The sequence below is a fragment of the Erithacus rubecula genome (assembly GCF_903797595.1).
Source record: "Erithacus rubecula genome assembly, chromosome: 6".
Taxonomy (NCBI): Eukaryota; Metazoa; Chordata; class Aves; order Passeriformes; family Muscicapidae; genus Erithacus; species Erithacus rubecula.
This window is the reverse complement of record NC_136688.1, coordinates 14,488,266-14,512,401: the sequence shown is the minus strand read 5'-3', so window position 1 is coordinate 14,512,401 and position 24,136 is coordinate 14,488,266. Positions and strand designations below refer to the sequence as shown.

General features: G+C 36.3%; 1 protein-coding gene across 2 annotated transcripts in view; it reads right to left on the bottom strand.

Annotated features, from left to right (window-relative positions):
- Positions 1-2,362: 2,362 nt before the first annotated feature.
- The window catches only part of LUZP2 (leucine zipper protein 2), a 141,915-nt gene continuing 120,141 nt past the window's right edge, over positions 2,363-24,136 (bottom strand). For both annotated transcript variants that reach the window (XM_079310096.1, XM_079310097.1), the window contains 3 exons: positions 10,047-10,139; positions 3,143-3,220; positions 2,363-2,572 (listed from right to left, as the gene is read on the bottom strand). In XM_079310096.1, the coding sequence (XP_079166222.1) occupies positions 2,468-2,572; positions 3,143-3,220; positions 10,047-10,139 (276 nt within the window). In that variant the 3' untranslated portion in view covers positions 2,363-2,467. The remainder of the gene's footprint in view (positions 2,573-3,142; positions 3,221-10,046; positions 10,140-24,136) is intronic.

Genomic DNA, 24,136 nt, shown 5'->3' with positions numbered 1-24,136 from the left:
AGGAGAATCGGCATGATCAATGTGCGGCTTAGAGGCTGGTGGCATTGGTAGAATTTGCTTTTTTAACCATGGAGTGATTTATATTGCATCAGACCTGATGGAGACAGATGTGCTTCACCTGTTTTAAAAGAGAAAAAGGATTCTAGCCCTTGAGTTAGCAGGGCTGATTGAGAGGGATTGAAAATGTTAATGGAAGAGATGTGCCCTGGGTGGGCAAGCAAGTAAAGCTGATAGCCCACCCCCATGACTTTGAAATGAGCCATACTGAAATGCACTTGCAGTCTTATGAGGACTCCTAAAGTAATAAAAGCTGACAGGGAAAACTCCAGAAAATTTTGTGAAAGGAAGAAGAGGGGTTTTGCTCTGGGAAGGTGGAGTGGCTGACAGGCAAGCTGAGGTGCCTTTACATCAACATATGCAGCATGGGCAACAAACAGGAGGAGCTGGAAGCCACTGTGCTACTAGAAAGTTATGACCTTGTTGTGCTTACTGGAACTTGGAACTTACTGGAACTTGGTGGGGTGAATCACATGACTGGCATGTCACTACTGATAGCTACAGATAGACAGAGATAGGTATAGTTCAGAAAGGAGGAAGGAGTGAATCAAGAAGTGAAGTGAAGAACTATCTGAAGAACAGCCATGAGCAAGTCAAAAGCCTGTAGTTAAGAATCAAAGACAGCAAAGGAACCTTGTGGTTGGTATCCACTACAGGCTGCCTGATGAATGGGGTCGTATTGGCAAAGGCTTCTTTCTAAAACTACAGGAAGCATTGTGCTTTTGTCCTGCTGGAGGGCTTCAGCCACTGTGCAGTGGAGATCCTTTCTTGACAGATGACTGAAACAGTTTCAGTGACCTTTTCCGTTAAGGTGCATCGTATGCAAAGAAATGTTGCTTTTGGCATCACTAGAAATTAATGCCAGCTGTAGATATGACAAGAGTCTCTTGCTCACAATATTTGTGAAGGACAGCAGACTGTCTTTGCTAAGATTTAGGATCAGATGCAAAAGCCACATCTCTTTTCTGATTTATTTTGTGGCCACAATTTCACTTCTTCACCCTTAACATGGATAGTTTTAAGCTGTTCTTTGTCATCATTTGTTCAGCTCATTAAGTTTTTTCTTTGTAAAATTGTATTTTGTCAAGGCAGAGAAATTTACCATTCTGCAACTATCTGCCTTTAAGTAGAGGAGCATATACGAATTGTCAGGGTAAAAGATTATTCACACCAGCAAGGAAAAGGCAGACATTGAAGAAGACTTTTGAAGGAGAGGTAAAATCTTAAGTGATAAAACTGAAGACAGAGCATCACTAAGGCAAATAAAAGATTTGTCTATTTGCTTTTAAACTGATACAAGGCAAGAAAAAGTACATTAGTATAATTACTTTAAATCTAGTAAAAAAATGTGCTGCTGTGTGCATTAAGACAAAGGGGAAAGTTTACAAGTTACAACTGCTTAAAAAACTTCTTGCATGGCATTGCATCAGGCAATTTACTGTTCCTACTCTTCTTGAAAGATTTGCATCTCAACAAGATATGGCATATATGAATTCTTAAATTAGACAATAGTGATATACATGCAAACAAAACACTATCTCTTCCTTCTCCTCCCTTTCTTTCTGCTTTCTTGTCATAGAGTATGTGACTAAGGAGAAACTGAAAGAATCCATGAATTGCAGAGCTTACTCCAATCAATATGCTTCTCCCTGATGGAGTGATCAAAGGCCAGCTGTGGTGGACAAAATAGGGCTTTACCCTTTAAAGTAAATTTTGTCCTGTTGAGATCAGCACAAATATAGGGGGTGAAACTGCCTTCCCATGTCTCCCATCCAAACTATGAAACTGTAAATCAGTAGCACCTGTGATTTTTTTTTGCTTGAATCACCAGAGTAATGATTCTGTCTCCATCCTTTAAACTCAAATTCTGTCAGCTTTTCAGTGTTTGTAAATGGGCTACTTAAAATAGCAGTGAGGAAAAAGAAGAGCAAAATAAAAATATTTTATTGTGTAAATAAGTAGATTTGAAATAGAATTACTGAAATGTAAGTATACATGGACCTCCATGCACAGATCCCTTTACACTTGCACTTAAGGATTGTACTTCAAATGTGGTTACACAGATTTCCCCCCACACACACTGACTGCCCCTTAATCTTAGAACCTAATCTGCCACAAAATTACATGAAATAAAACAGACTGAGAAAATACTTGAGAATGACTGCTTACAAAGAAGGTAATATAGTAGAACAAGAGTTCAAAAACTGGACTGCATTACAAAGCATTTTTTCAAACATCCATTTTGGATTATTGCTGTAAGGTACTAATTGGTCTGTTCTAGACTAATTTACAGACATTCATAAAATAGTGAAAAATGCATGCTTTAGAAACCTGGGACATTTCATGCCTTTGTGCTACCAGAACATGCAGATGGAAGATATTGGCATTTTCCAATGTGGATTAGTAGCTTTTAGAGTTTTTTTTCTTGTGTGCTAACTGATTCTTTGTATATATTCTCATTTTTTTCAGGTGATTTTTTATCTTCAGGCTTAGTCCATGGAGGGCTATGCAACTTCTGTAGAGGTGAAAACATCATCAATGTAAACATGGTGTACAGAATTCATATATACATAAGCAAAATTAATAAAAAAGTATGTTAAAATTCCATGGCAATAGTGTATTTGTATTAAACTGATGTACCATTCAAAAACAATTGCAGCAGAATATATTTGCCAACTGTCCCTAGAAAAGGGTCCTGATCTCTATTAATGGAAGCCTATGTGAGACATATATCTCTATCTCTATCTCTATATCTATATCTATAGATCTATCTTATAACAATTATATATGTATATATAAAATTATTTTGGAAATTTCTTCCTGCTCCTGCTTCCAGGCTGCAGACATCACACTCTTAAATTAAATCATTAAGTCATACTAGTTCTTCAAATATTTAATAGTTTGCAAATTGTTATCACCCAGAAAACATTTTGAACAGATGAATTGCAATCAGATGCAAAGTCTGAACTAAGTAGTCTTCTCTTTTGAGACAGAACGTGGTGAAGAATGTGTAAGTATACTTCAAGTAATTTCATTTCACAAGCCTTTTTAGTAAAACCCCAACATTTACTCTGAAATAGAATACCTGAAAGCTTGTCTCTGTTTCTGCTGCTTTCAAATGAGATGTTGAATCATTATGATTCCCCAAACATGTCTTGGCAACCTGTCAATACAAATGTCAGAGGTAACTGCTCAGTACTTTTTGCTAAAACATTCAGTTAAAAAATCAATCAATCAATCAATCAATCAATCAATCAATCAATCAATCGCTGGGTCTTCTTTTAAGTCTAGTTGATGAAATGGAACAAAGTTTTCATAGCTAACCTCATCCCACACTCCCATCATCCCTGTAATAGTCTTTAACAATACAGCATTGTGGCAGCAAGTTTAACAACTTAATACTTATCCAGCTTTTGTCCTTCATGTTTAAATCTTATCACCAATAGTGAAGTTTATTTCTACAAGTAGTCCTAGAGAACAGAAAAGTAAATACAAGTGTCTTTGATTAAAGAAATAGTAACAAACGAAAATCAGCATTACAGTTAGAACTTCTCTATTACTATTCTCTTGTCTAAACTCTACATCTCTTAGTTATAATAATTCCTAAATGGGAATATAAAGTCACTGAATGGGGAAGTCAGATGACTCTCAAGGTGAAAAATCTTGTATTAATTGCCATCATTTTATTAAAGGAATAATATTATACTCTTTGCCGATTTGCTGTTAAGTATCTGGGAAAACAGAGTTGCACAGCATAAATAAAATTAATTACAAGGTAGGTTTTTTAAACAAGGAGATCTCCAGATATGAAACCTGAGATTTCCTCAACACTGAAAATTCCATTATGCTTAAATCAACGTCTCTTCAGGAATAGGATTAAGGATGCCATAGGAAAAGGAGTTGAAACATTAAATACAGTCAACTATTCCTTATACTTGGTCATTACCCTAAAACGAGTTCACATTGGAATTTGTCTATACTTATTTTGCTATTAAAACTGATATATTTAAATGGAGTGAAAATGACAGGGTTTTTAAAAAGTTTCAAGTCATCAAGACTCTTTCCAATGTAACAGTGGGGGGGTTTAGTAATGTTTAAGCTACTGAAGTGAGCCTCTGAGATGATTTGATGTGGGGAACTCTTTTTCAAATTTTCCCACTCTAGACAATAGCAAATAAAAGTTGGATTAATAAAAGGAATAATCAAGGCAGTATTGATTAAAATAAAGTCTATTGATAAAGCACCTACTCTTTCATGACAAAAATATCAATCTAAACCGCAATCAAAGGTGGTTTATGTCTTAGATAAAGACAAAAAGTCAGATGACAGAGTAGCAATTTTTCATAGACTTCTAATATTTCAAAACCTTGTAAGTTTGGTCCTGCCAAAACATTCAATTTAAATTACTTACTATTAATTTAGATTTTTAAAAAATATTTCAAGCAGAATCATGCTCAGAAAAAATGAGGCTCTGGGTGACTTCTAGGTGTGCAGCTTGAGGACAAAAGATACTAGAGGTCAAACAAAGAACAGCATTGCAAACTGTCATGAAGAGGATATATATAATGATAATGATAATAATGATAAATATAAATAATGATAAATATAAGATAATTTACATATCCAGAATTGGTTCGACTGTACATACTATGAGACTCTACATACATGAAATCAGGTTATTTATTTCACCAACATAATTTATAGGAGATAGGAAGCAAAAACTATTAATTGACGTTAATAAAGCTGTATTTCAACTGCTTAAGACATATGCAAAGGCAGAAAAAAAATAACTAGGTCTGCCTTAGAGAAAATAAAAGCAAATGATAAAAACAATGCTTTATGAATGAGTAGTCTTGCATACTCTTTTCACAGACCAGATAACAAAGGCTATCTTGATAGGAAGAGAGCAATAAAGACATGTCTGTAGTATTTCATATTTGTTCACTCAGAGTCCTTTTCTTTTTAATAGAATGGATCCCCATTGGAGAAAAATAGCAGGGACTTTTTCTAAAGAATTTTTATGTTGCTAAAGCATAATATATTCATTATTGATTCCTTGCCACTGTGAAACATTGCATATCATTAAGAAATAAATTACAGATTGAACAACAGCAATGACTTTCAATATGCCATCAATTAACAACAGTTCAATAGCCAGGACTGTAACCAGTTCCTATGGATGAGGTGTACACACACACACACACACACACACACACATATATATATATATATATATACATACACACACACAAACACACACACACACATACACACACACATATACACACACACACACACAGAGACACACACACATATACATACAAATGCATACATATACATACACACAAACACACAGGTTGTGGCTTTTTACAAGTTTGGTTCCTAAACTGAGTCAGATGAGTATTAACAGAATCTTCTGCTATATCTGTAAACAGGGTTTAACAGAACCCAAACTGAATACCATCCACACATGCTCTCAGGCATATATAAACACATACACGTATATACACACATCTATGCGTGTATTTACATGCTTATATATAAGCTTATAAATATGCAAACACACACAATACATACATCTTTGTGTCCCTCAGCTCAAGAGCAGTGGAGAGATTTAAACCCAATATACTAGAACACCTTTCACAGTCTTAGTTGATAGACAAAGAAAGTAGAATATTACACTTCCGTTACTGTTACCAGTTACCTCTATGCTAAGCAGTGGGTTGTTTTTTATGTTTGTCTGTGTGACTCTGTCTCTCAGATTCCCTCCTATGAGAGATACACTAATTACAAAAGGACAGAGTGAGAGCTTGACATTGCAGAAATTATCAAAAAGCAAACATAATTTGCTGCGTTGATTTCATCAGTTTCGCATGCAGTCCAATTAACAAAGTATCTGTGTGTGAAATTCTGGCTATAAAAATCTAGATTTTGATCAGTAATGTACACAAAATTTGAGAAGTTATGGTATTCAATTCTCCTAGTAAGTAACACTTACTGGAAAAGCAAAGCTGGAGAGCTTCACAGCTGGATGTATAAATGACAAGGTGGATAAACTAAGTGTGCATCTTTATTTAATTTTTTTTTTAAACAAGCCAGTTAGAACTCAGCATGTCTATTGGCTATTCAACCGTGCAACTTTATCTGTGAACAGCTGAACAATGTACTTAAAAGGGTTTTCTATTGCATCAATTCAGCAAGTAGGAACTGGCTTTATGGTAAAAAAAAAAACAAAAAAAAACAATTTAAGGTTAAATAATCAAATAACAAATGCACAGGAAATCAAGTTTAAACAAGTGGTATTATAATAGCTTTTGCAGTTAGAAAATAATTTTGCTGTTCCTAAAATGCATCATACATATTTAGTTGACCAGACATTGGACCATCAGTGCTCCTTTGCATCACTACTTCTTTTGGCTTCAGAGGGAAAAAAGCAGATATGGAAGTTGTTTGTAGAGCGTGATGGGGGAGAAAGTACTGAGTTAATTCTGAAGAAAATAAGCCAGATACAGGAGAAAAGGATGTTGTGGTTAGATCAACTGACAAACTAGCCACCTCAGTTGTCATTAACCACGTTACATTCACAGCTCATTCAAAGACAAGTTTTATCTGATTTGCTCATGAATTTGTTAGAGATCTGTTCTGGAAGCTGCTCTAAACACTGTTTGGAAGGAAGATACAGAGTAAGAAGTATGTGAAATGTGCATATACCCTTTCAGAAGACACCTCTGCAATTTTCCATATCCTCCTCCTGTTTTAGATCACAGTTTACTAAGGGGATGGTTAAACTGAGATGATCTAACTTCTTAGGACCTTCCTAGTCCTCATTTACAGAATCAAATTTACTTAAAGGATTTCATTAGTTTGAAATTTTGTTATAATAATGATTACTTTTTTTTCCTCTTTTTACTCTCTTTGGAAAGCAAACAATTGGACAGTGCAATGTGATCAAAGCTTTGCAACTGAAACTGATTTAAGAAAATGAAACAAAATGCTGTGATTGCTTAGAAATATGTAAAATTTTGCCTCCAATACTCAATGTCCTTTATCACTGAATGGTTAATGAACGTATAGTGTTTGTTTACTGAAGGAAATTAAGGCAGTAAATAAAAGCACTATCACTTCTTTTTACCAGAGAAGACTCTAAAAGGACAAAACAAAAAATCTAGCATGACAACAGAGAAAAAAAATAATTTTTTAAAATTCTTTGATGTTTTAGCAATACCAAATAGGTAGTTTTAAGAGACAAGTTACATGTATAAGAATTATTTGACATGAAAAGGAACAAAGTAAATTCTGGCCTAAAGCCAAAATCTCAAAAGCTTTTGGGAAGACAGAAAAAGGAGCGGATACAGGGGAAAAAGCTCTGCAGAGCTCTGGTTCTGCAGAGACTTTCAGCAGCCAGACACAGGAAAGCATTTCTGGATAAGGCCAAGAAAATGTAGTATTGACAAGATGCTTCTAATAAAGACAATAATCTAAATAATGGAAACTTTTGCAAGAATATTGAAGTTAGTATTTTTTTGGTTTTTGATGAATTTCAAATTATGTATCACAAGATATCCTACCTACTTCTGGCTATTAATGAACCTATGTCAAATTTCATTACAGATAAATATCAGCAGTGTCTAATTTCCAAATTTGCTACTAAATACTGTAAACAGGCATAAACTCCATAAATACAAAATTGCAGAAAGATCACAAATTCAAGACAGAAATACTTAGCCATACAGACTTCAAAATACCAGTTGGGACCAGCAACCAACCATTTTGCTTTATTTTTTGCCTTAATATCTGTAAGATTGCATGTTCTTCTTTACTTAGTCTTCACTACCCTAATTCTTCCAAAATATGGATCACATTTTATTTATCAGAGACACAAGAAAAGGATCTTTGTAAATTTCTGAAAAAGGATTGCTGAAATATTAGATTTCTAAGCAACAGAGTTTTAAGTACATCTTCACTAATTTTTCTTAAAAAATGCTCCATTACAACCTGTCATATGTTCTTAACCATCCAACCTTAATCCTCCTTCATTGGGAGTCAAGCAGCTGTAAAAACTTCAGAAAAAATTACACACAACTAGGTAATGATAAAAATACAATAAAAACTCTTCCCAAGTGTTGAATTTTGTCCAAGTGATAGTGTCCACAAGTACAAACTGCAGCTTTGTATTACTGAAGTAATATAATAATTTGGGAAAATTAATTCCTTCCACTTCTTTCAGAACTTAAGGTAATATCTCTAATGCCAATATAGGAAGGCTAATTGTGGAAAGAGATATTCTTAGTTCAGTTCTCAAAACTAATAATTCACATTCTTCTTTGTGTCTCTCCTTCTCTCTTTGTTAATGTGAGGTGATGATGATGGTGATGATGATGATGATGAGGTTGCTAGCCCAATGTCATCCCCCTGCACTAATTTTATGTCCAAGTTACTCTATGTTCAGAGGGACAGTTGCTGACTGACTAAACAGCTAAAAATACTAGTTGCTACAAGCACAAAAAAAACCAACCACTGGCTAATCTAAATAACTAAACCCATAATTTTATGGAAAAGTGAATCTTTTAGGCAGTACTTGACACAGAAATTAAATATGCTCTTGATTTTTGAAATATATTAATGATTATTTTCTTTTTCCTTCTCTTTTAATGTATTCACTTCTGTAAAAAAGAGCTGTTTAAATTTCCTTACACAACTATTTAGCCTAAATTACTTCAGTCTCTACTGAAACCATTCTACATTTCATCAAACCTTCCATAACTTTACCAAGGAATAACTAACCTCTAGTCATAATCTAAATGGAGTTCACTCCAACTTCATAATTTTACATTTTTTCTCCTCTTCCCTCAATTTTTATTAACAAATGAAGTTTCCCTTACCTTTAGGCATTAACAAATGTGCAACAGCAAAGTATGGACTCTTAAGGATATGCAATTTCTCTGTGTTCTGTAGAGGATGTGGCAGAAGGGATGTAACATAACTGAAATAAACTTTTAACATCTTTATAAAAAAATGGATACTGTGTAATTTTAAAAAATGATTTATTGTATCCTGAATTATCTAAGACTTTTTTCCCAAAATTTTCTTCATACTGTCATAAACACTAATAGCAAGCTACTCAATTACCTCCACAGGATTTTGTTTTATCTTATGACATAACAATATATTCAATATATATTGAATATTCAATATATGTATTTCCCTGCAAATTACCCAGAGCGACACTTCACTTTTAGAACTATTGATCAGAAAATCCTCAACAGTCAGAGTTGGCTCTCTGCAAAATTTGTCTCGACCATATTTTCTGGTTTTTTTTCCTGTTCAATTTGTACCTTTATAATTATAGCCACAATACATTCATTTGAGATTGCTGTTAAGAGCTCACACCATGCTGTTTGACTGAGTGTACTGTCTCAGTAAAAGTGACAGATTTAGCTTTCTGTCAGAGCTGTCCTAAGAAAAACACAGCTTGCAGCTTTTCTAGACTGGCAGTGAACGACATCTCATCCTTCCAACTATTATGCTGTCATGTCTTAGATCTCCCCAAAGGCTTTGCATCATTAAATGAAGTATCTGTGAAGGCTGTGCCTGACTATTAGAAACAAATAAATTAGTAATAAATACAAAGATATGTAAACAAGGTTTTTGCATCTCACTATAATGCATGCAACACTTCAACCAAACTTCAAAACTTCAACCAAACAAATTCTTAAAGCTGTTAGACATGAAATGACACACTTTCTACCACTGCTCCTCCTGTAACAACTCTACCCCTTTTATTCAGCAGTCTTTAAAAGGAACTCGGATAATATATATGCACAGACTGACAGCAAAGAGCATTTTCTCCTCAGCACTTTACTACAGAACATTGCTGGCTTATAAAATACGTCTACCATCTTGAACAGTCCCATTGAAAAGTCACCTAAAGCACTCATGTTTTCATACAGCCTAGATTAGGCCTTGTTTTTCAGGGGAGCTAATCTTACATCTTGAGAACCACACTCCTGGGTGCTTTGATTTTCTTCCTTTTTCAAGGCCACATGAAAATTCTCTTTCTCTGCTGAGACATTTTGCCAGACCTGAAAAATAAAAATATAAAGTAATAATTTATAAACATTAATATAATTGAGATAAAATATCAAGTAAGTCACATGTGAAAATTCAAGATAACAATGAAAAACCAAGAGGTCATATACTGCAACTGTTTACTTTATATACTGCATTTTCAGCACATTTTATACAGGGAATGTCTTAATATACAATCCAGTTAGAGCACTCCCTTGTAAATGATTACCTCCATATACATAATCAAGATATTCTATCTAAAGGCCAAAGGAGGAGAAAAAAAAATATTGTCAGAACTTGTATTCCTGTGGCTCTTGTGGATTCTGGGAAAGACTGAGACAGTGAGTGGACATGTTTATGAACTGATTTAGCTTACTTCAGCTGTCCACAGCTTCTCTTCTCTGCTGGTATCTCCCAAGCTGCAAGATGGCAAAAAAATGTTCATTTTCATGCTTTTCACTCCTTACATGCAAAATGGATTGCTGTATGGGGAAGGCACTCTGTTACTGCTTTACAAACAGTAAATTTCCTTCCACTGAATTGTTGCCTGTTTTAAGCATACATTTCCGTATTTCCTGAAACTTTTAAGATTGAAAAGGACAAAAAAAGGAAGAACATTTACTGAAACTGTTCTGAAACCATCAAATTGTCTGCAAGATATACTGAAACTCTTCCTGGGGGTGGTGACAGAAAGCAAAATACTTTTTCTGTAAAGAAAAGTTAAAACTTCAGACACCAGTTTTGAAACCTTTCTTATGTCACTTCCATTGCATTGAATTACTAAGCAATACAAAATTTTCAGAAATTATGAACAGGAGAAACCAAACCAAGCAGGTCACTATTTACAATTTAACTTGAACCATGAAAAATAGTTCAATTCATAGTTGAAATAAAATAGCACAAATAGCTCAAATAGCCTCTGGTTAACTGATTACTGGAGGAAGTAAGGTGGAGATAAACAAATTTAAAAGATCAATACGAGTAATTGTTTTGTTAAATAATAAATGCTATTTATTATCTGCATTGAGTGACCTGTCTGCTCAGACTGAAAGAAATTACAGTTCTTCAAACCCAAATTTCTTCCCATTGAATAAAAGAAGCATATGTTCAATAAATGATAAAACATACATTCACTTGATTTCTTGACTAACTGACACGGTGAAATCCCATGGGATGCCAGCAAAACCAGACAGCTTTATTGAAGAGAATAAATGCCTGTGCATAGTGCTTATTTCAGAATTTGATTTTTGCTTAAGAATGTACCTTAGCAAAAGATGTTACACAATTTCTCAGCATGTTGTACTCATTTCTACAGAACAAGGGGAAGTTTGAGATTTTAGGTAAGTTGTCGTCAAGAAAGTACTTTCCAAGTGTCACATTTTCAGATGTTCACAGCATTTCCTATTTCTAGGAAATCTTCAAAAGAGTGAAGTACATTATTACATGTTAGAACTATTGTTTTTCTCACTCAAAATAAAAGATTTTATGAGGTGTTTCAATTTCTATATGATTGTCTTAGCCAGTACGATCAGATTCTGTAACAATTTTTTAAAATTACTTACCAGAGCTGCACTGCTCAGACACCAGCCAAACCTGGGAGCAGTGAACGGGGCTGCTTCATTCCCCGTTTTTTAACTGATGGGCACTGCATCCCTTCAGCTATCACACAACCATCATCCCCAGTTATTTTCATACTGTTGTCCTAAGGTGACACTGATCTGCATGTCTTAAGTTCAAATTTAAAACACCACCACACTTCTCACAAAGGCTAAAGGAGGAAAGCAGAGCAGAGGGCAAGACCCTGGCTGGGTTCCTGTCGTGGTTTGACACTAGCCAAACTCCAGGCACCCATGGAAGTAATTAATTTACCAAACTCTCCTGCTATCTCTGGTCAGAGGAAAGGGGAAAAAAATTAACAAAAGGCTCATGGCTTGAGATAAGGACTGGAAGGAAAACACTCTAAGGGCAAAACATGTTCACATTTAAAGGTATAAAGTAAATTTAGTATTAAGAAAGTCAGAGGAGGATAATGAAAAGTAAAATACGCTTTTAAAACACCCTTTTTTTCCCCAGTCCCTCCCTGCTTCCCAATGACAGCGCAGGAAGATGGCGTGGGGGTTTGGTCAGCTCGTCACTTGAGATTTTCTCTTCGCTCGGGGAGAGGATTCTTCTCTCTCTGTGTCACGGTGTCCCTTTCCACAGGCAAACAACTCCCGAAACTGTTGCGGCTCGGGTCACTGGTCCACGGAGTGCAGTCTTCTAAGGACAGGCTGCTCCATTTGGAAGCGAGGGCCCTCTGCCTCTGGAAGCTCTTTATTCGGGTTTCCCACTGGATCACAGCCTTTTCTGGAATCCTCCTGCTCCAGCGTGAGCACTTTTCCCATGGGCTGCAAGTGGATCTCTGCATTCCCTGAACTCCATACATTTCAGGGGCCAGCTTGTTTCACCACAGTCCTCGCCATGGCTTGCAGAGGAATCTTTGCTTTGACGCTCGGAGCACCTCCTCCCCTTCTTTTCCCCTGACAGCGGAGCCCTCACATGTCCCCACTTCTTCCTCTTCTCTCACCAGAAGAAACACTGATGCTTGTAGGCACCGTTGCCAAGTTCCACCGATTCAAAGACTCCTGCAGGACCCCGCAGCGCCGAGAGGTTGACTTTGCCGAGGCTCCGTGCTGAGGAGTTGCTCGCCCTCAGCCGCGTGGCCCCGCCGCCGCCGCGCAGGCAATGGCGGCCGCTGCGGCGCTGGCGCCACTGAAGGCCTCTCCTCATGGAGGAGCCGGGAAGGAGAAAGTGCAGCTGCCGCCGCTGTCCTTCTGCCCGCGGTATGGTCGGCTGGGCACTGCCAGACGGGCAGGGCTCGCTGCACGCCGTGCCGAGATGGCCGCGGTGCATCCGTGCACTGCACCAGGAATGGCTCCCGGCAGCGGCGCTGCGCCACCCCGGGAAAAACTGCCCCTGTACTGCTTGGATTTTCTTACATATGTCGGCATCGGAGTCATCACCAACCTCTCTAAATTGAGGCAGCAGCATGTCCATCTTCAGAGCCATCAGAGACTGGCTCTGTCGGACTTGGTGGAAGCTTCCAGCAGCTCCTCAGAGAAAACACCCCTGTCCTTCGTCGCCTCCTCCCCCTGCCGCTATCAAAAGCTCAGGCTGTGCAAAATCAACACAGTCCTTTAAATCTGAGTTCTGGCCAAAACACCAGAGGGCATACTGCATCTATTTAGGCAGTTTTGTTCTATAAAATTTTAGGACCGACACTGACTTTTTGCATGAAAAAAAAAAAATTAGAGGCTTATATACTTGCTGATAATGTGTGAGTCTTTCAGGAAGACTTTGCAAAGAGGATGTTTTATTGTAAAAAATAAATTCTCATATAAAAATGAATATGTTATTACTTATCTGAGTGAGGCCTATTTACTAGACTGATACCTTAGGTAATAAAAATGACATCAAGTATATTCCAGAGTGAAATTGTTTGGATAAAGATTATTGAACTCCTTCCCAATTTACTTCAAGCTTTCTAAACTGTCCTCAAAGCTTTTCAATACAGGATTTAAAATGCCAAATTTTTTTAAGGAACACAAAATCTTCTATCTTGTTTTTGTCTTTGAAATAATTTAGAAGCATCTTCCTAGTGAGACCTTACAAGCTTAGCTAAAACCTGAGCTTTGCATTATAGATCCTTGAAATAATAGTTTAAAATACATTGAAGGTATGTGCTTGCAAAGGAAGCTAGATCCCGTTGATGAGTGCTTCTCTTGCAGCAAAACTTGCCGAACACTTGAAGAGAAGCAAACCAAACTCCTTATTTCTTTGACGTTTCTTCTGAAGTTTGCAGTGGAATAAATAAGACTCCAGCTCTCCTTCATGCCTTTGAAATTTCCTTCAGTTATGCTTCATATATTTTCATTTCTAATACCAAACACCTTTTCTTCTGAACGGGTGGATTATTGTTATAACACCCTCATCTTCATGCTAAACAAAAGTGCAAAATTTGATCAACCATCTTTCAAAAGAGTTTTTGACTTTGATATGTAGCTCAATTATTTGCCATATTATAAACAGTCTTACTGGCTCTTTCTTCTCACATGACCCACATGCACAACCCTTGCTCTGTAGCCAGCATTTTTTCATGTGGGATGCCAGAGTGCTAGGAGCACTCTGCCAGACAACCTGCCAACGCTAATATGGGTCACATAAATGCAATTCTTTCCTATTACTTAGAGTATCACAGATTAATCTTTTCTACACTACAGGTTTGTAGAGATTATCCATGTCCGCATTAAAAAAAAAAAAAAAAAAAAAAAAAAGGCACTAATACTTGTCTAACAGAAGGATTGAACAACAGTTTCAATGTAGGCAAACAAACTAAGCAGTTGCTGGCAGAATGCAACTGCCTGATATATAAGGACCAAAAAACCCCACTTCTATAATAGCCATGATGGCTTTCCTCTAATGATGTGTAATGTCTCGATGAACTTCAAATACTGAAATCATGGGGTTTGTCCAGAAACATTTTTTGCTACTCAGGGTTTCATGGACTCAAACCACAGATGCTCAAAAACTACCTAGAGCAAAGACTTGCCAGCCTGTGTTTGGTGTGTGATTGCTGCACCTGTCTGCACTTTGTGGCATCTCTCTGGCATGTTGAGGGAGGCCAGACTGAGAGATCCCCCTGGACTGGGGTTGCTTCTCTTTACCAACCTCCACCAAGATTAATAACCAGATGGTTTGCCAAGAGGCTACAAATGCGGACCAGCTTAGGCAGGGGTCATCCCCACTTCTCAGTGCACTTAGTTTTGTATTCTCCTGGGACATGTCTTATTCTTTTGAGATGGAAGTGGCTTTTGTCTTGTCTAGGAGGTCACAAGTTGCTCAAAGATTTGTAGCACTTACTGTAAAAAAACAAGTGGTTTTGTACATAGTAAGTGGACGAAGTTGTCAGAGCTTTTCTCGCAAGGTGCATAGATTAAGAGCCAGAAATACCACCTTTCAAGTCAGTTCTGCCTGCTCCTGGAAACCACGTCTGAACATTGCCCATACACACACACACAGGCCAGCTGCCATGTTAATGCCTCATATATTCATTTTGGCCAAGGAAAAGTTGCTAAACCTATAACCTTTTTCTTAACTCTTCTGAGTAGCACCATTTGCAATTACAAAAGTTCACATAATTTTCAAGTGTATTGTAGACTTTTGAGTTATCCTAGCCCTGCAAATTTTACAGAATCCTAGATTGGCTTGGGTTGGACGGGACCTTAAAGAACACCTTATTCCAAAGTAAAGACATTGCGACTATCTATTGTATCTTCCCACAACCAAAGTCACAGAAAAATATAAACTCATTGTATTTGTTTTCTTTATATCCTGATTTTAAAATATTCCACAGCAACTCACATGCAAAAATAAATGAGAAGTTAATAGAAGAAACCAGTAATAAAACTACATCTTTCTATAAGTGATGGTCACTGCATATGTATAGACATATATTTGGCATTTTTTACAGTAGAGATAACTATAGCTTTTCTCTACTGCATGGTCAATATTATTCACCAGTGAGTGCGAGAGATATACTTTACTTTTTATATCTATTTAATGCATATCTACAGAGATACAATTGTATAGGGCAATTGCATTTAAAGGACTGCAAATCCTATAATGTACCAGATCTTCAAACTTCTACATAATGTTTCTAAAGCAAACATGTTTGTTGTTATAGTTATTTCCTTTTTGTTCCAATTTTCACTTTATTCAGCCGTCTTCAATGTGGAAAATAGCTGCTTACTTTTATGCCAATATTCAGCATTGAGCAAAGCTCTAATTTTTACAAATAGTCTAAAACAACCCCAGTCTGACTAGAAATGGAAATTGTTAAGATATATTCAACAGGGATACTAAAAGATCACATTTAATTATCTTCACATTTCACAGACGTTTGTATTGGTTATAAAGGAGTTTCTCCAAGATGAACATCTACAATGATCTCTAATAGCTAAACATCCATCCCTGTGAAAGGACTTTTCTTTCAAATAGATCATGTGCAATGATAGATGACATATCTAGATGTCAATGAATCATTTTTTTCATCTACGAGTGCAGAATTTTCCCTCATACATGCAACTGCCTCATAGCAGTATATTATGTTGCACATTATATATATTATTCATTTAAATTTTTGCTTCGGAAGTCTTCTGGGATCTATCTCTTGGGAAAAAAAAAAAAAAAAAACCTATGCTAAAAGAAAAGAAAATATTTAAAAGTTTTGTTTGTCAAGAGCTAGGGAAGACATTGAAGTTTTCAAACACTATTTTTAGTATTTCCTACTTAGTAAGTCTTCTACTTAAAGTCTCCTTGGGGAAATAGATTAGATCCTAACCATCTCAAACCAGAAGATCTTACCTCTAACTGAACATCCTTTCTATATGAGAGCTAGTACATATAGAAAGGATGAACTACCCCTGAACTACAGTGAGCTGGAGGATGAGAGTCTGTCAGAGACCAGAGCAAAGCATCCTTTCCAGGGTAGTCCAGCATGACGTGCAGCAAACTCACAGAAGTGCTCAAAGATAAAAAAGTACCACAGAAACAGAAAATAAAAATAACAATAGATCAACTTCCACTAGTAATATACAGAATGTATTTGCATTTACAGTATGGAGTGGAGGTCTACTAACGTTTCTCAGGCAGCTAGTACACCAAAAAAGACACCCAAAGACCTCCAGGATAGTAAAGGGTAAAGGAGAAAGGACTCACTGGACAGGAGCTGCAATTCTAGAAATGCCTAGCTACACATACAAAGAAGTTCCATTTGTTTGTTTCTGTGTACTGAATTCTGCTGTCTTTTTCTAATACAGTTTATTTTGAAAGCATTACATATATGAGATAATTTCAGTTTTCTAATAGAACCTTAAACCAACACTTTCAGTTGCCTAATTTCCTTGGAAAAACTGAAGTTTCTTATTCGTATTTTCATGCAGTTGAGGGTGTGAAAGCCTTTGTAAAAATGTATACAACCACTTTTTTCTGGATCAATAAGAGCAGCTTTATGATGATTCATTGTAACTCAGTTTTAAACAGAGTCAGAATGATGTATTTACTTCTATTTAAGTGAAAAAAAAAAAAAAAAAAGAAAACCAAGAGAGAATATCTAAGCTACATGCTTAGAGAAGAATAAACAAAAGGAAACAAATCAAAGTTCTCATAAGATTACACTAGAGAAAGAGGTAAAATTACTTAAATAAAAACAGTTAGATCCTTGTACTCACCTTGTGGAAGCCATAAATAATTTATATTAAACTGTGGACAAAATATCACCATCTTCTTGTTGCATAGCATATGTTGGTATGAAATATATGAGACAATGAAAACCTGGTATTATTGGAGTGAGTTGTTTAGGTTGGCTGTTCAGGAAAATTCTCACTAAATAGAACCCCACAAGTCACACAGTTTTGTAGCCTAGTGAGGTCAAACATTTCCAGTCCAAATTATATTTTAATCAATAATGGCCAACATTAAAAATCCAAGTTGTTCTAAGTAGTGCTTACTGAACGCATTTCTGAAAGTGTGCCCCCTCACTACTTTAAAACAAACTAAGCAAAGAAAAGAAATAATTTGAATTATGGATTGATACAGTGTGCTGATAAGGAACTAACCTGGAAAAGTCTGGAATTTATAATGGCCTACCATGGAGGATATTCAGATGCATGCTGTATACAGGACAATTCTACTGCTCCACACTTTTGAGTAGTTCTCAGAAATATTCTTAATAAAGAAGACATTGGTAATTTTGTGAAGATAACAGAACTGAGATCTGCAGATGCACACATGTGCAAGTTCTCTGTAATACAAGAAAACATACTGGAATTTGTGAACAGGTGCTATTCTGACATTACTTGAAATTGCACTGCAGCATAACACCACCACAAAACCCAGCTATTCATCTTTGTGCATCACTGAACATTAACATTTCCCAAATATCTTTTTCAGGAGCACCTGTGCTCTGTAATTTTATGGTAGCACAATGAAAAATATGACAGAATTAGTTTCATGAGTCTTCCTAAATCTCATTTATTACCTGTAGTAATTAGACTATTGTTTACCTGCTCTATTTTTATAGAGGATGTAATAGCGAAGTGAATTTAAAGCATGCTTGGCTTATCATTCTGCTGAAACCCAAACAGGCTTTCCTTTGCTAAAAATAGCTGAAATAGTTCTTTAGGTAGCAAATTCAATCAAACTATGCTAACATAAATACTAGATAAAAATTTCTACATGTGCAAGAATACATATGTAAAATGAGCCCATGGAAATGAAGTTAGATCTTGTCAGTAAAAGGCAATACAAGATTTCAGTCTTACCATCAGCAACACTATATTCCATAAGGGCAACCAGTGAAATTCTGAAATATTTGCTCTCTGTAATCATCTGTAACCAGGCCGGTGTTCTCATAGCTGTCTACAGCTTCTGTCTCACTTTAATAATTTGGCTGATATTTCAAGAGAACAAAAATATCTCTTGAAAAAGATCTGTATTTTGAGTGTATACCAAGATAGAAAAGATTGTGCCTTCAAAAACCACAAGTAAATAACACTTCATATAACCCAGCTGAAAAATGTAACAAGTCCCATTTTATCTCTACTGCTCTGTAGGTAGATGCTACTACATTGCATCAGGAGTCTTCTGACTTTACTAGGGGAGAGAAATGCTCTATTGCTACTGAAATTCACTTTCTTTGAAGTCAGCTGGGTTAACAATAGAAATATTTTCCAAAAACCAGTGCTTCTGCTAACGATGCAGCAATGTGTGATCTGCATACATATTCTGGATTTGGAGGAGAGCTTGGTGCTGTGGGAAAGCTGGTGAGAACACATTTGGGGTTTGCTCCTGAAAAGTCCTAAGCACAACCACAACAATTTCAGTGGAAACTGAGAAGGGTCACAGCCTTTACAAAAAGGAAGGGCTTCCTGTAAGGCTTTCCTTGTCTCCCTCTATGATCCATTAGGTCCTCTGCACATTGTCTGTGTTCATTTAAATAGAGCATGCATAGAAAAAATTGCTAATTAAAAAATAAATAAATAAAATGGGGTTACTAATGGGCAACCGCAGAGACACATAAATTCAGTTTTATTGTCATTGCTCACATGCACGTATTTTTTAACAGAACATGTAGCAAACACATCAGCTAGGAAAGTCAAAAGATGAAAAATATATTACTATGGAGTATTTTTCAGTCACAGGATAACAGATTTGGAGTTAACAGCCACAAAAAACTACAGCATTAAACAATTACCAGTTACCTCTTTAACCCATTAGCACATTGCTAATTTTGGAGTTGAACCTTGGGGTTCACTCCAGCTACTTACACTCTGCAAGAAAGGAGAATGAGGTCAAATAGTTAATGAAGCTAAGATAAAAGATTGTGCCACTAAAACTTGAAGGAAAAGGATACTGGTTTAGGGGGAGATCACAGACTAAATAAGAGATGAGATACCAGGTGCTTTTTTCCAATTTTCCTTGACTGTATTCAGTTCAAGAAAAGCCCTCTAAAGCTAATTTACTATCAATATTATGTACTAATAATGAAGCCTTCTGTAGAGTAAGTAATAAACCCAAAGACCTTTAGCTTTCAATTTCATGGTCTCTGGTGTCAAACATTTTTGCAGCAAGTAATAACATTTTTTTAAAAAAAATTAGGAACAGAAGAAAAAGGGCTGTAGAAAAAGTTCTGTGGACTCTTTATAAAGCAACAGCAAAAACATAATCTAATGTAAATTCCAGAAATAAAAGATACGAGCAAGAGTTGCTATAACCTTGTGAATCACCATTAACATTAATACAGGATTATACCTGTTGCTAGATGATCATAATGAGAATAAAACTCTGTTAGCAGCTATGAAGAGCAGAATAGGAGAGACTTATATAAATAAATAAGTCATTATAATCATGCTTTTGCAATTAAATTACCTTCCATCTATTTAAAAACAAAATTCTTACTCCATTAGCCTTACAGACACTCACAGTACCTGAGATTTCTGTGGTATCTTAGAAGACATATTCCTTTGTCTTTGAAATTAAATCCTAAAACAATGGATAGTGTGAATTTTAATGCAATTTTATTCTTCTAATATTTATTCATTAAGAAAGGATTACATGATTTCATGTCATTGCTGCGTAGTACAAAATGTGTCAGCTTCTACATTTAGCAATTGCATTTTTCTCTTTTTAGTTATAGCTTTCTAATCCCCTGGTTGAACACAATGATCTACAGGTCATTGAAAATGCATGTTTTTGTGATATCATTAACTGTGGCAGAAGCAAAGTTGGAGGCAACAAAAGTGGGTAAGTTCTGAGGTACCAGCAGCTGAGTCCTAAGACTTTAATGGAGCACAAATCTATACACTGCCCTCAATGCTCCTGTTGTTTGCTTATAGCTGACCATAGATAGAAACATAGGAAACTTAGGTTGAAAAAGACCTCTGAAATCAAGTCCAACTGCTACAAACTGTAACTTCTTCCTATGTATCCATAAGAAGGAGCTAGGTTTAGCATAGAGATAAGCACCAGGTTCAAAAGAGTGGCTCCTTGCCTTTCTTTATTTCATGGTGGTCCCAGGGCAAAAGAGGAAAAAGATCTCAGGTCTTGGCTTTTTCTAGGAGAGGGTCAGGGAGAGAATAGTTTGGCTCTCTGCCAATAGGATAGGGGCAGTGGGGAACAGGTAAGACCTTCCTTGTACCTCTGGTATCGGATTACAACATCCAACCATTAGCTAATACTGCCAGGTCCACCACTAAACCATGTCCCTATAGGTTTTTTATATTACGAATCTAATAAAAGCCACATAAATAATATTTTGTGCCCTTTAGGTTTTTCTTCTGAAAAAGTTATGAAGTCACATGTTATTTTTACCCTCAACTGTGAACATAAAGCTATTTGCAAATAATAACCCTAATTACAGAAACACAGAAACAGCTACATTGGAAAAGCCCTTTGAGATCATCAGGTCCAACCTATGACCTAAATCACTTCATCAACTAAACCATGGTACTGAGTGCTGCATTCAGTCTTTTTTAAAACACCTCCAGGGATGGTGACTCCACCACCTCCCTGGGCAGATGATTCCAGTGCCCAACTGCTTGCTCTTTCAGTGAATAAATTTTTTTCTTGTTCAGCCTAAACTTCCCTTGGTGCAGCTGAAGACTGTGTTCTCTGGTTCTGTCAGCGGTTGTCTGAGACAAGAAACCAGCCCCCATGTGACTATAACCTTCTTTCAGGGAGTTGTAGAGAGTGATAAGGTCACCTCTGAGTCTCCTTTTCTCCAGGCTAAACAACTCCAGCTCCCTCAGAGGGCTTCTATTCCAAACCCCTCACCAGCCTTGTTGCCCTGCTTTAAGACGTGTTTGAGCATCTCAACATCCTTCCTAAACAGAGGGGCCTAGAACAGGACACAGCACTCAAGGTGCAGACTCACAGTGCCAAGTACAAGGGAAGAATTACTTCCCTGCTCCTGCTGGCCACACTATTCCTGGTGCAGGCCAGGGACCATTGGCCTTCTTGGCTACCTGGGCACACTGCTGGCTCATGTTCAGTCAGCTGCTGACCAGTACAGTAGCAGTAATTTTTCATAGGTTTTTTCCTTTGGTCCAGTGGTCAGAACCTTCATTATGGAATATTATGATAAATTGTATCTTGACTCTTTCAGATGGTGAATTTTTCAGTTCTCAAGGATCTGTAAAAGTTAAGGATTGGGTCCAAATGACACATTGCAGACATTTCTTCATTCCTTCAAAATGTACTTGAATATTTTGAAGAAAGATACACATGTAACTATTCCTTTTTTCAAATTTTTAGTCCATTTTTCAAGTAAAATACTCTGAAGTATTATGAGTGATATGGTCATGATATAACTGGTTCAGTACAAATAATTAACTATTGTAATATTATTATTTTATATAAATATTTCCATCAACAATATCTACTTTTATATATAAGTAAGAACAAAAGCCTAAAAATATCCCATCTTCTAGTTAAATAATATATCCTTTATATTAAACTAACTTCAACCTCCTCCCAATTAAATTAGTGAAAAAGCTAAGAATCATGACACTGTGATCACCTTATTTTTTCAGTAACCTTGCTCTGCATTTCTAGTAGATGTTGAATATTTATGCACTCTGAATAATTGTGAGATTTAATTTTACCTAAATACATTCTTTCTGTACCAAACCAGAAAACTCAGTTCCTTATTTCCTACATGGCCATTTAAAAATGGCCATTTCAGAGTCTACCTTGGTCTTGATGAACTTTCCAGATTAGTATCTTCTCTGAAAAGTCTCACATGCTCTTCTCCTTGCTCCTACAAGAACACTTTTTAGTCTAAACAAATATATAAAGTTCCCCAAGCTTACTTTGATGAGGAATGAGAGAAGTAGCTACTTCTGAAGAAAGGCAGGATGGCCCGCAGTACTTCAACATTTTTTGAATTTTTCCACTCAGTAATGTATGCTGGAGTGCTGAGTATTCACAATACATGTGAGGCAAAAGAAATTACTACCTGCAAAGTTTTTAATCACAAAAGTGAATAAATTTCTTGCAAGATCTTAAAATCTTTTCACAGTGGAGTGGTAGTTGCTGTTTCAGTCTGTACTATGCATTTCTACAGAAGGAAAATTCTCATTCCATTCAGGCAGTATTTTCTCCATTGAGACAGTGGCATTCATAGGTTCTCTTTTAACCTCTCCTATGTACAATATGGGAATGGGTGCTATTCACGTTTGAAATTCAAATGTATTTCCACTCTTAGAATAGTGCACTTCACAAAATCCCCAAAACCTGAAGGCAGTTTGTAAAGAAGGAATTTGGTGAATACATGGAACAATGTTTTCACATTAGGGAAAAAAATACTACGGAACAAGTTATCCCCTATTATTTTGGTAATGTTTTGTTCCTCATGATTTTTGTATTCAACCTCGGTACTGGAAATCAAATTTTCTTCTGTTTCACTTTTGATTTTGGTTTTCCAGTAATTTCTAGTGCTATTAAAGCTTGTTTTGTTTTTTTTTTTTTTTTTAATTTGGACCACAGGTATCTTTACACAGCACAGGCAAAGATATTCTTACAATTTTTGGTTTTTTATAAGGTGTAATGTTAGCCTTTTTCAGAAAGAGGAATTAATAGACATGGTGTAAAAATGCAGTCTCTCCACTAGCTCCATATAAATTCACAGAGGTTTTTTTGTCATGCCAAGACTAAGTGCAGAAAATGCATCTCTAGGTCTTCAGTAGCAGTGCTTTGATCCTCTGATAACCCCAACCCACGCTTCCCATAGCTGGCAGCCTAGTCAGTGTTACAATTTCCACCCATAAACTACTCTCTTTAGTATCCCACTCCTTAGGCACTCATCTGGAGAATAAAAAGGAAAGCAGAGTTTCAGTCCTCTTTTGTCTTCATTTTTCTCTTACATCACCAGCTCTGAAAAGGGAATGAGGCAAGAAAAGTCCTACAACAAAAGACAGATCCAACTCTCAGCTAGTTTGGAGGCGTTTTCCACTGGCCCAACACAGAAGAGTTATTGACATTACAGTGCAAAGGAAACTATATAATAAAAGTAATAGTCAATAATACAGAAAGCTAAAAATCTCATGGTTCAGGATTAATGATCCATCTTCTGGTTCTGCTTGATTTTGGCTGTGTCATTGAACTTGTATACACAGTGCCCTAAATCCATTTGTCAATGTGTACTTTTGGCACCAGTGTTGTGTTATGACAGGTAGGTGACAGGCAAAATAGGTTTGAATTAAAATATTAGTGCCAATTTACATGATAAATTCTGTGGTTTACATTCTTGTGTGTTGCAAATATTAATTCCTTTAAGACATGTCAAAAAAACAGACCTCAGACTTACACTGCTTTTGATCACTTTAAGATTGATTTTCCTATGATTTAAATGTAATAATTTCCCATTACTACACAATTTTCCAGATTAATGAACTATTCAGAACAACAACTTTAT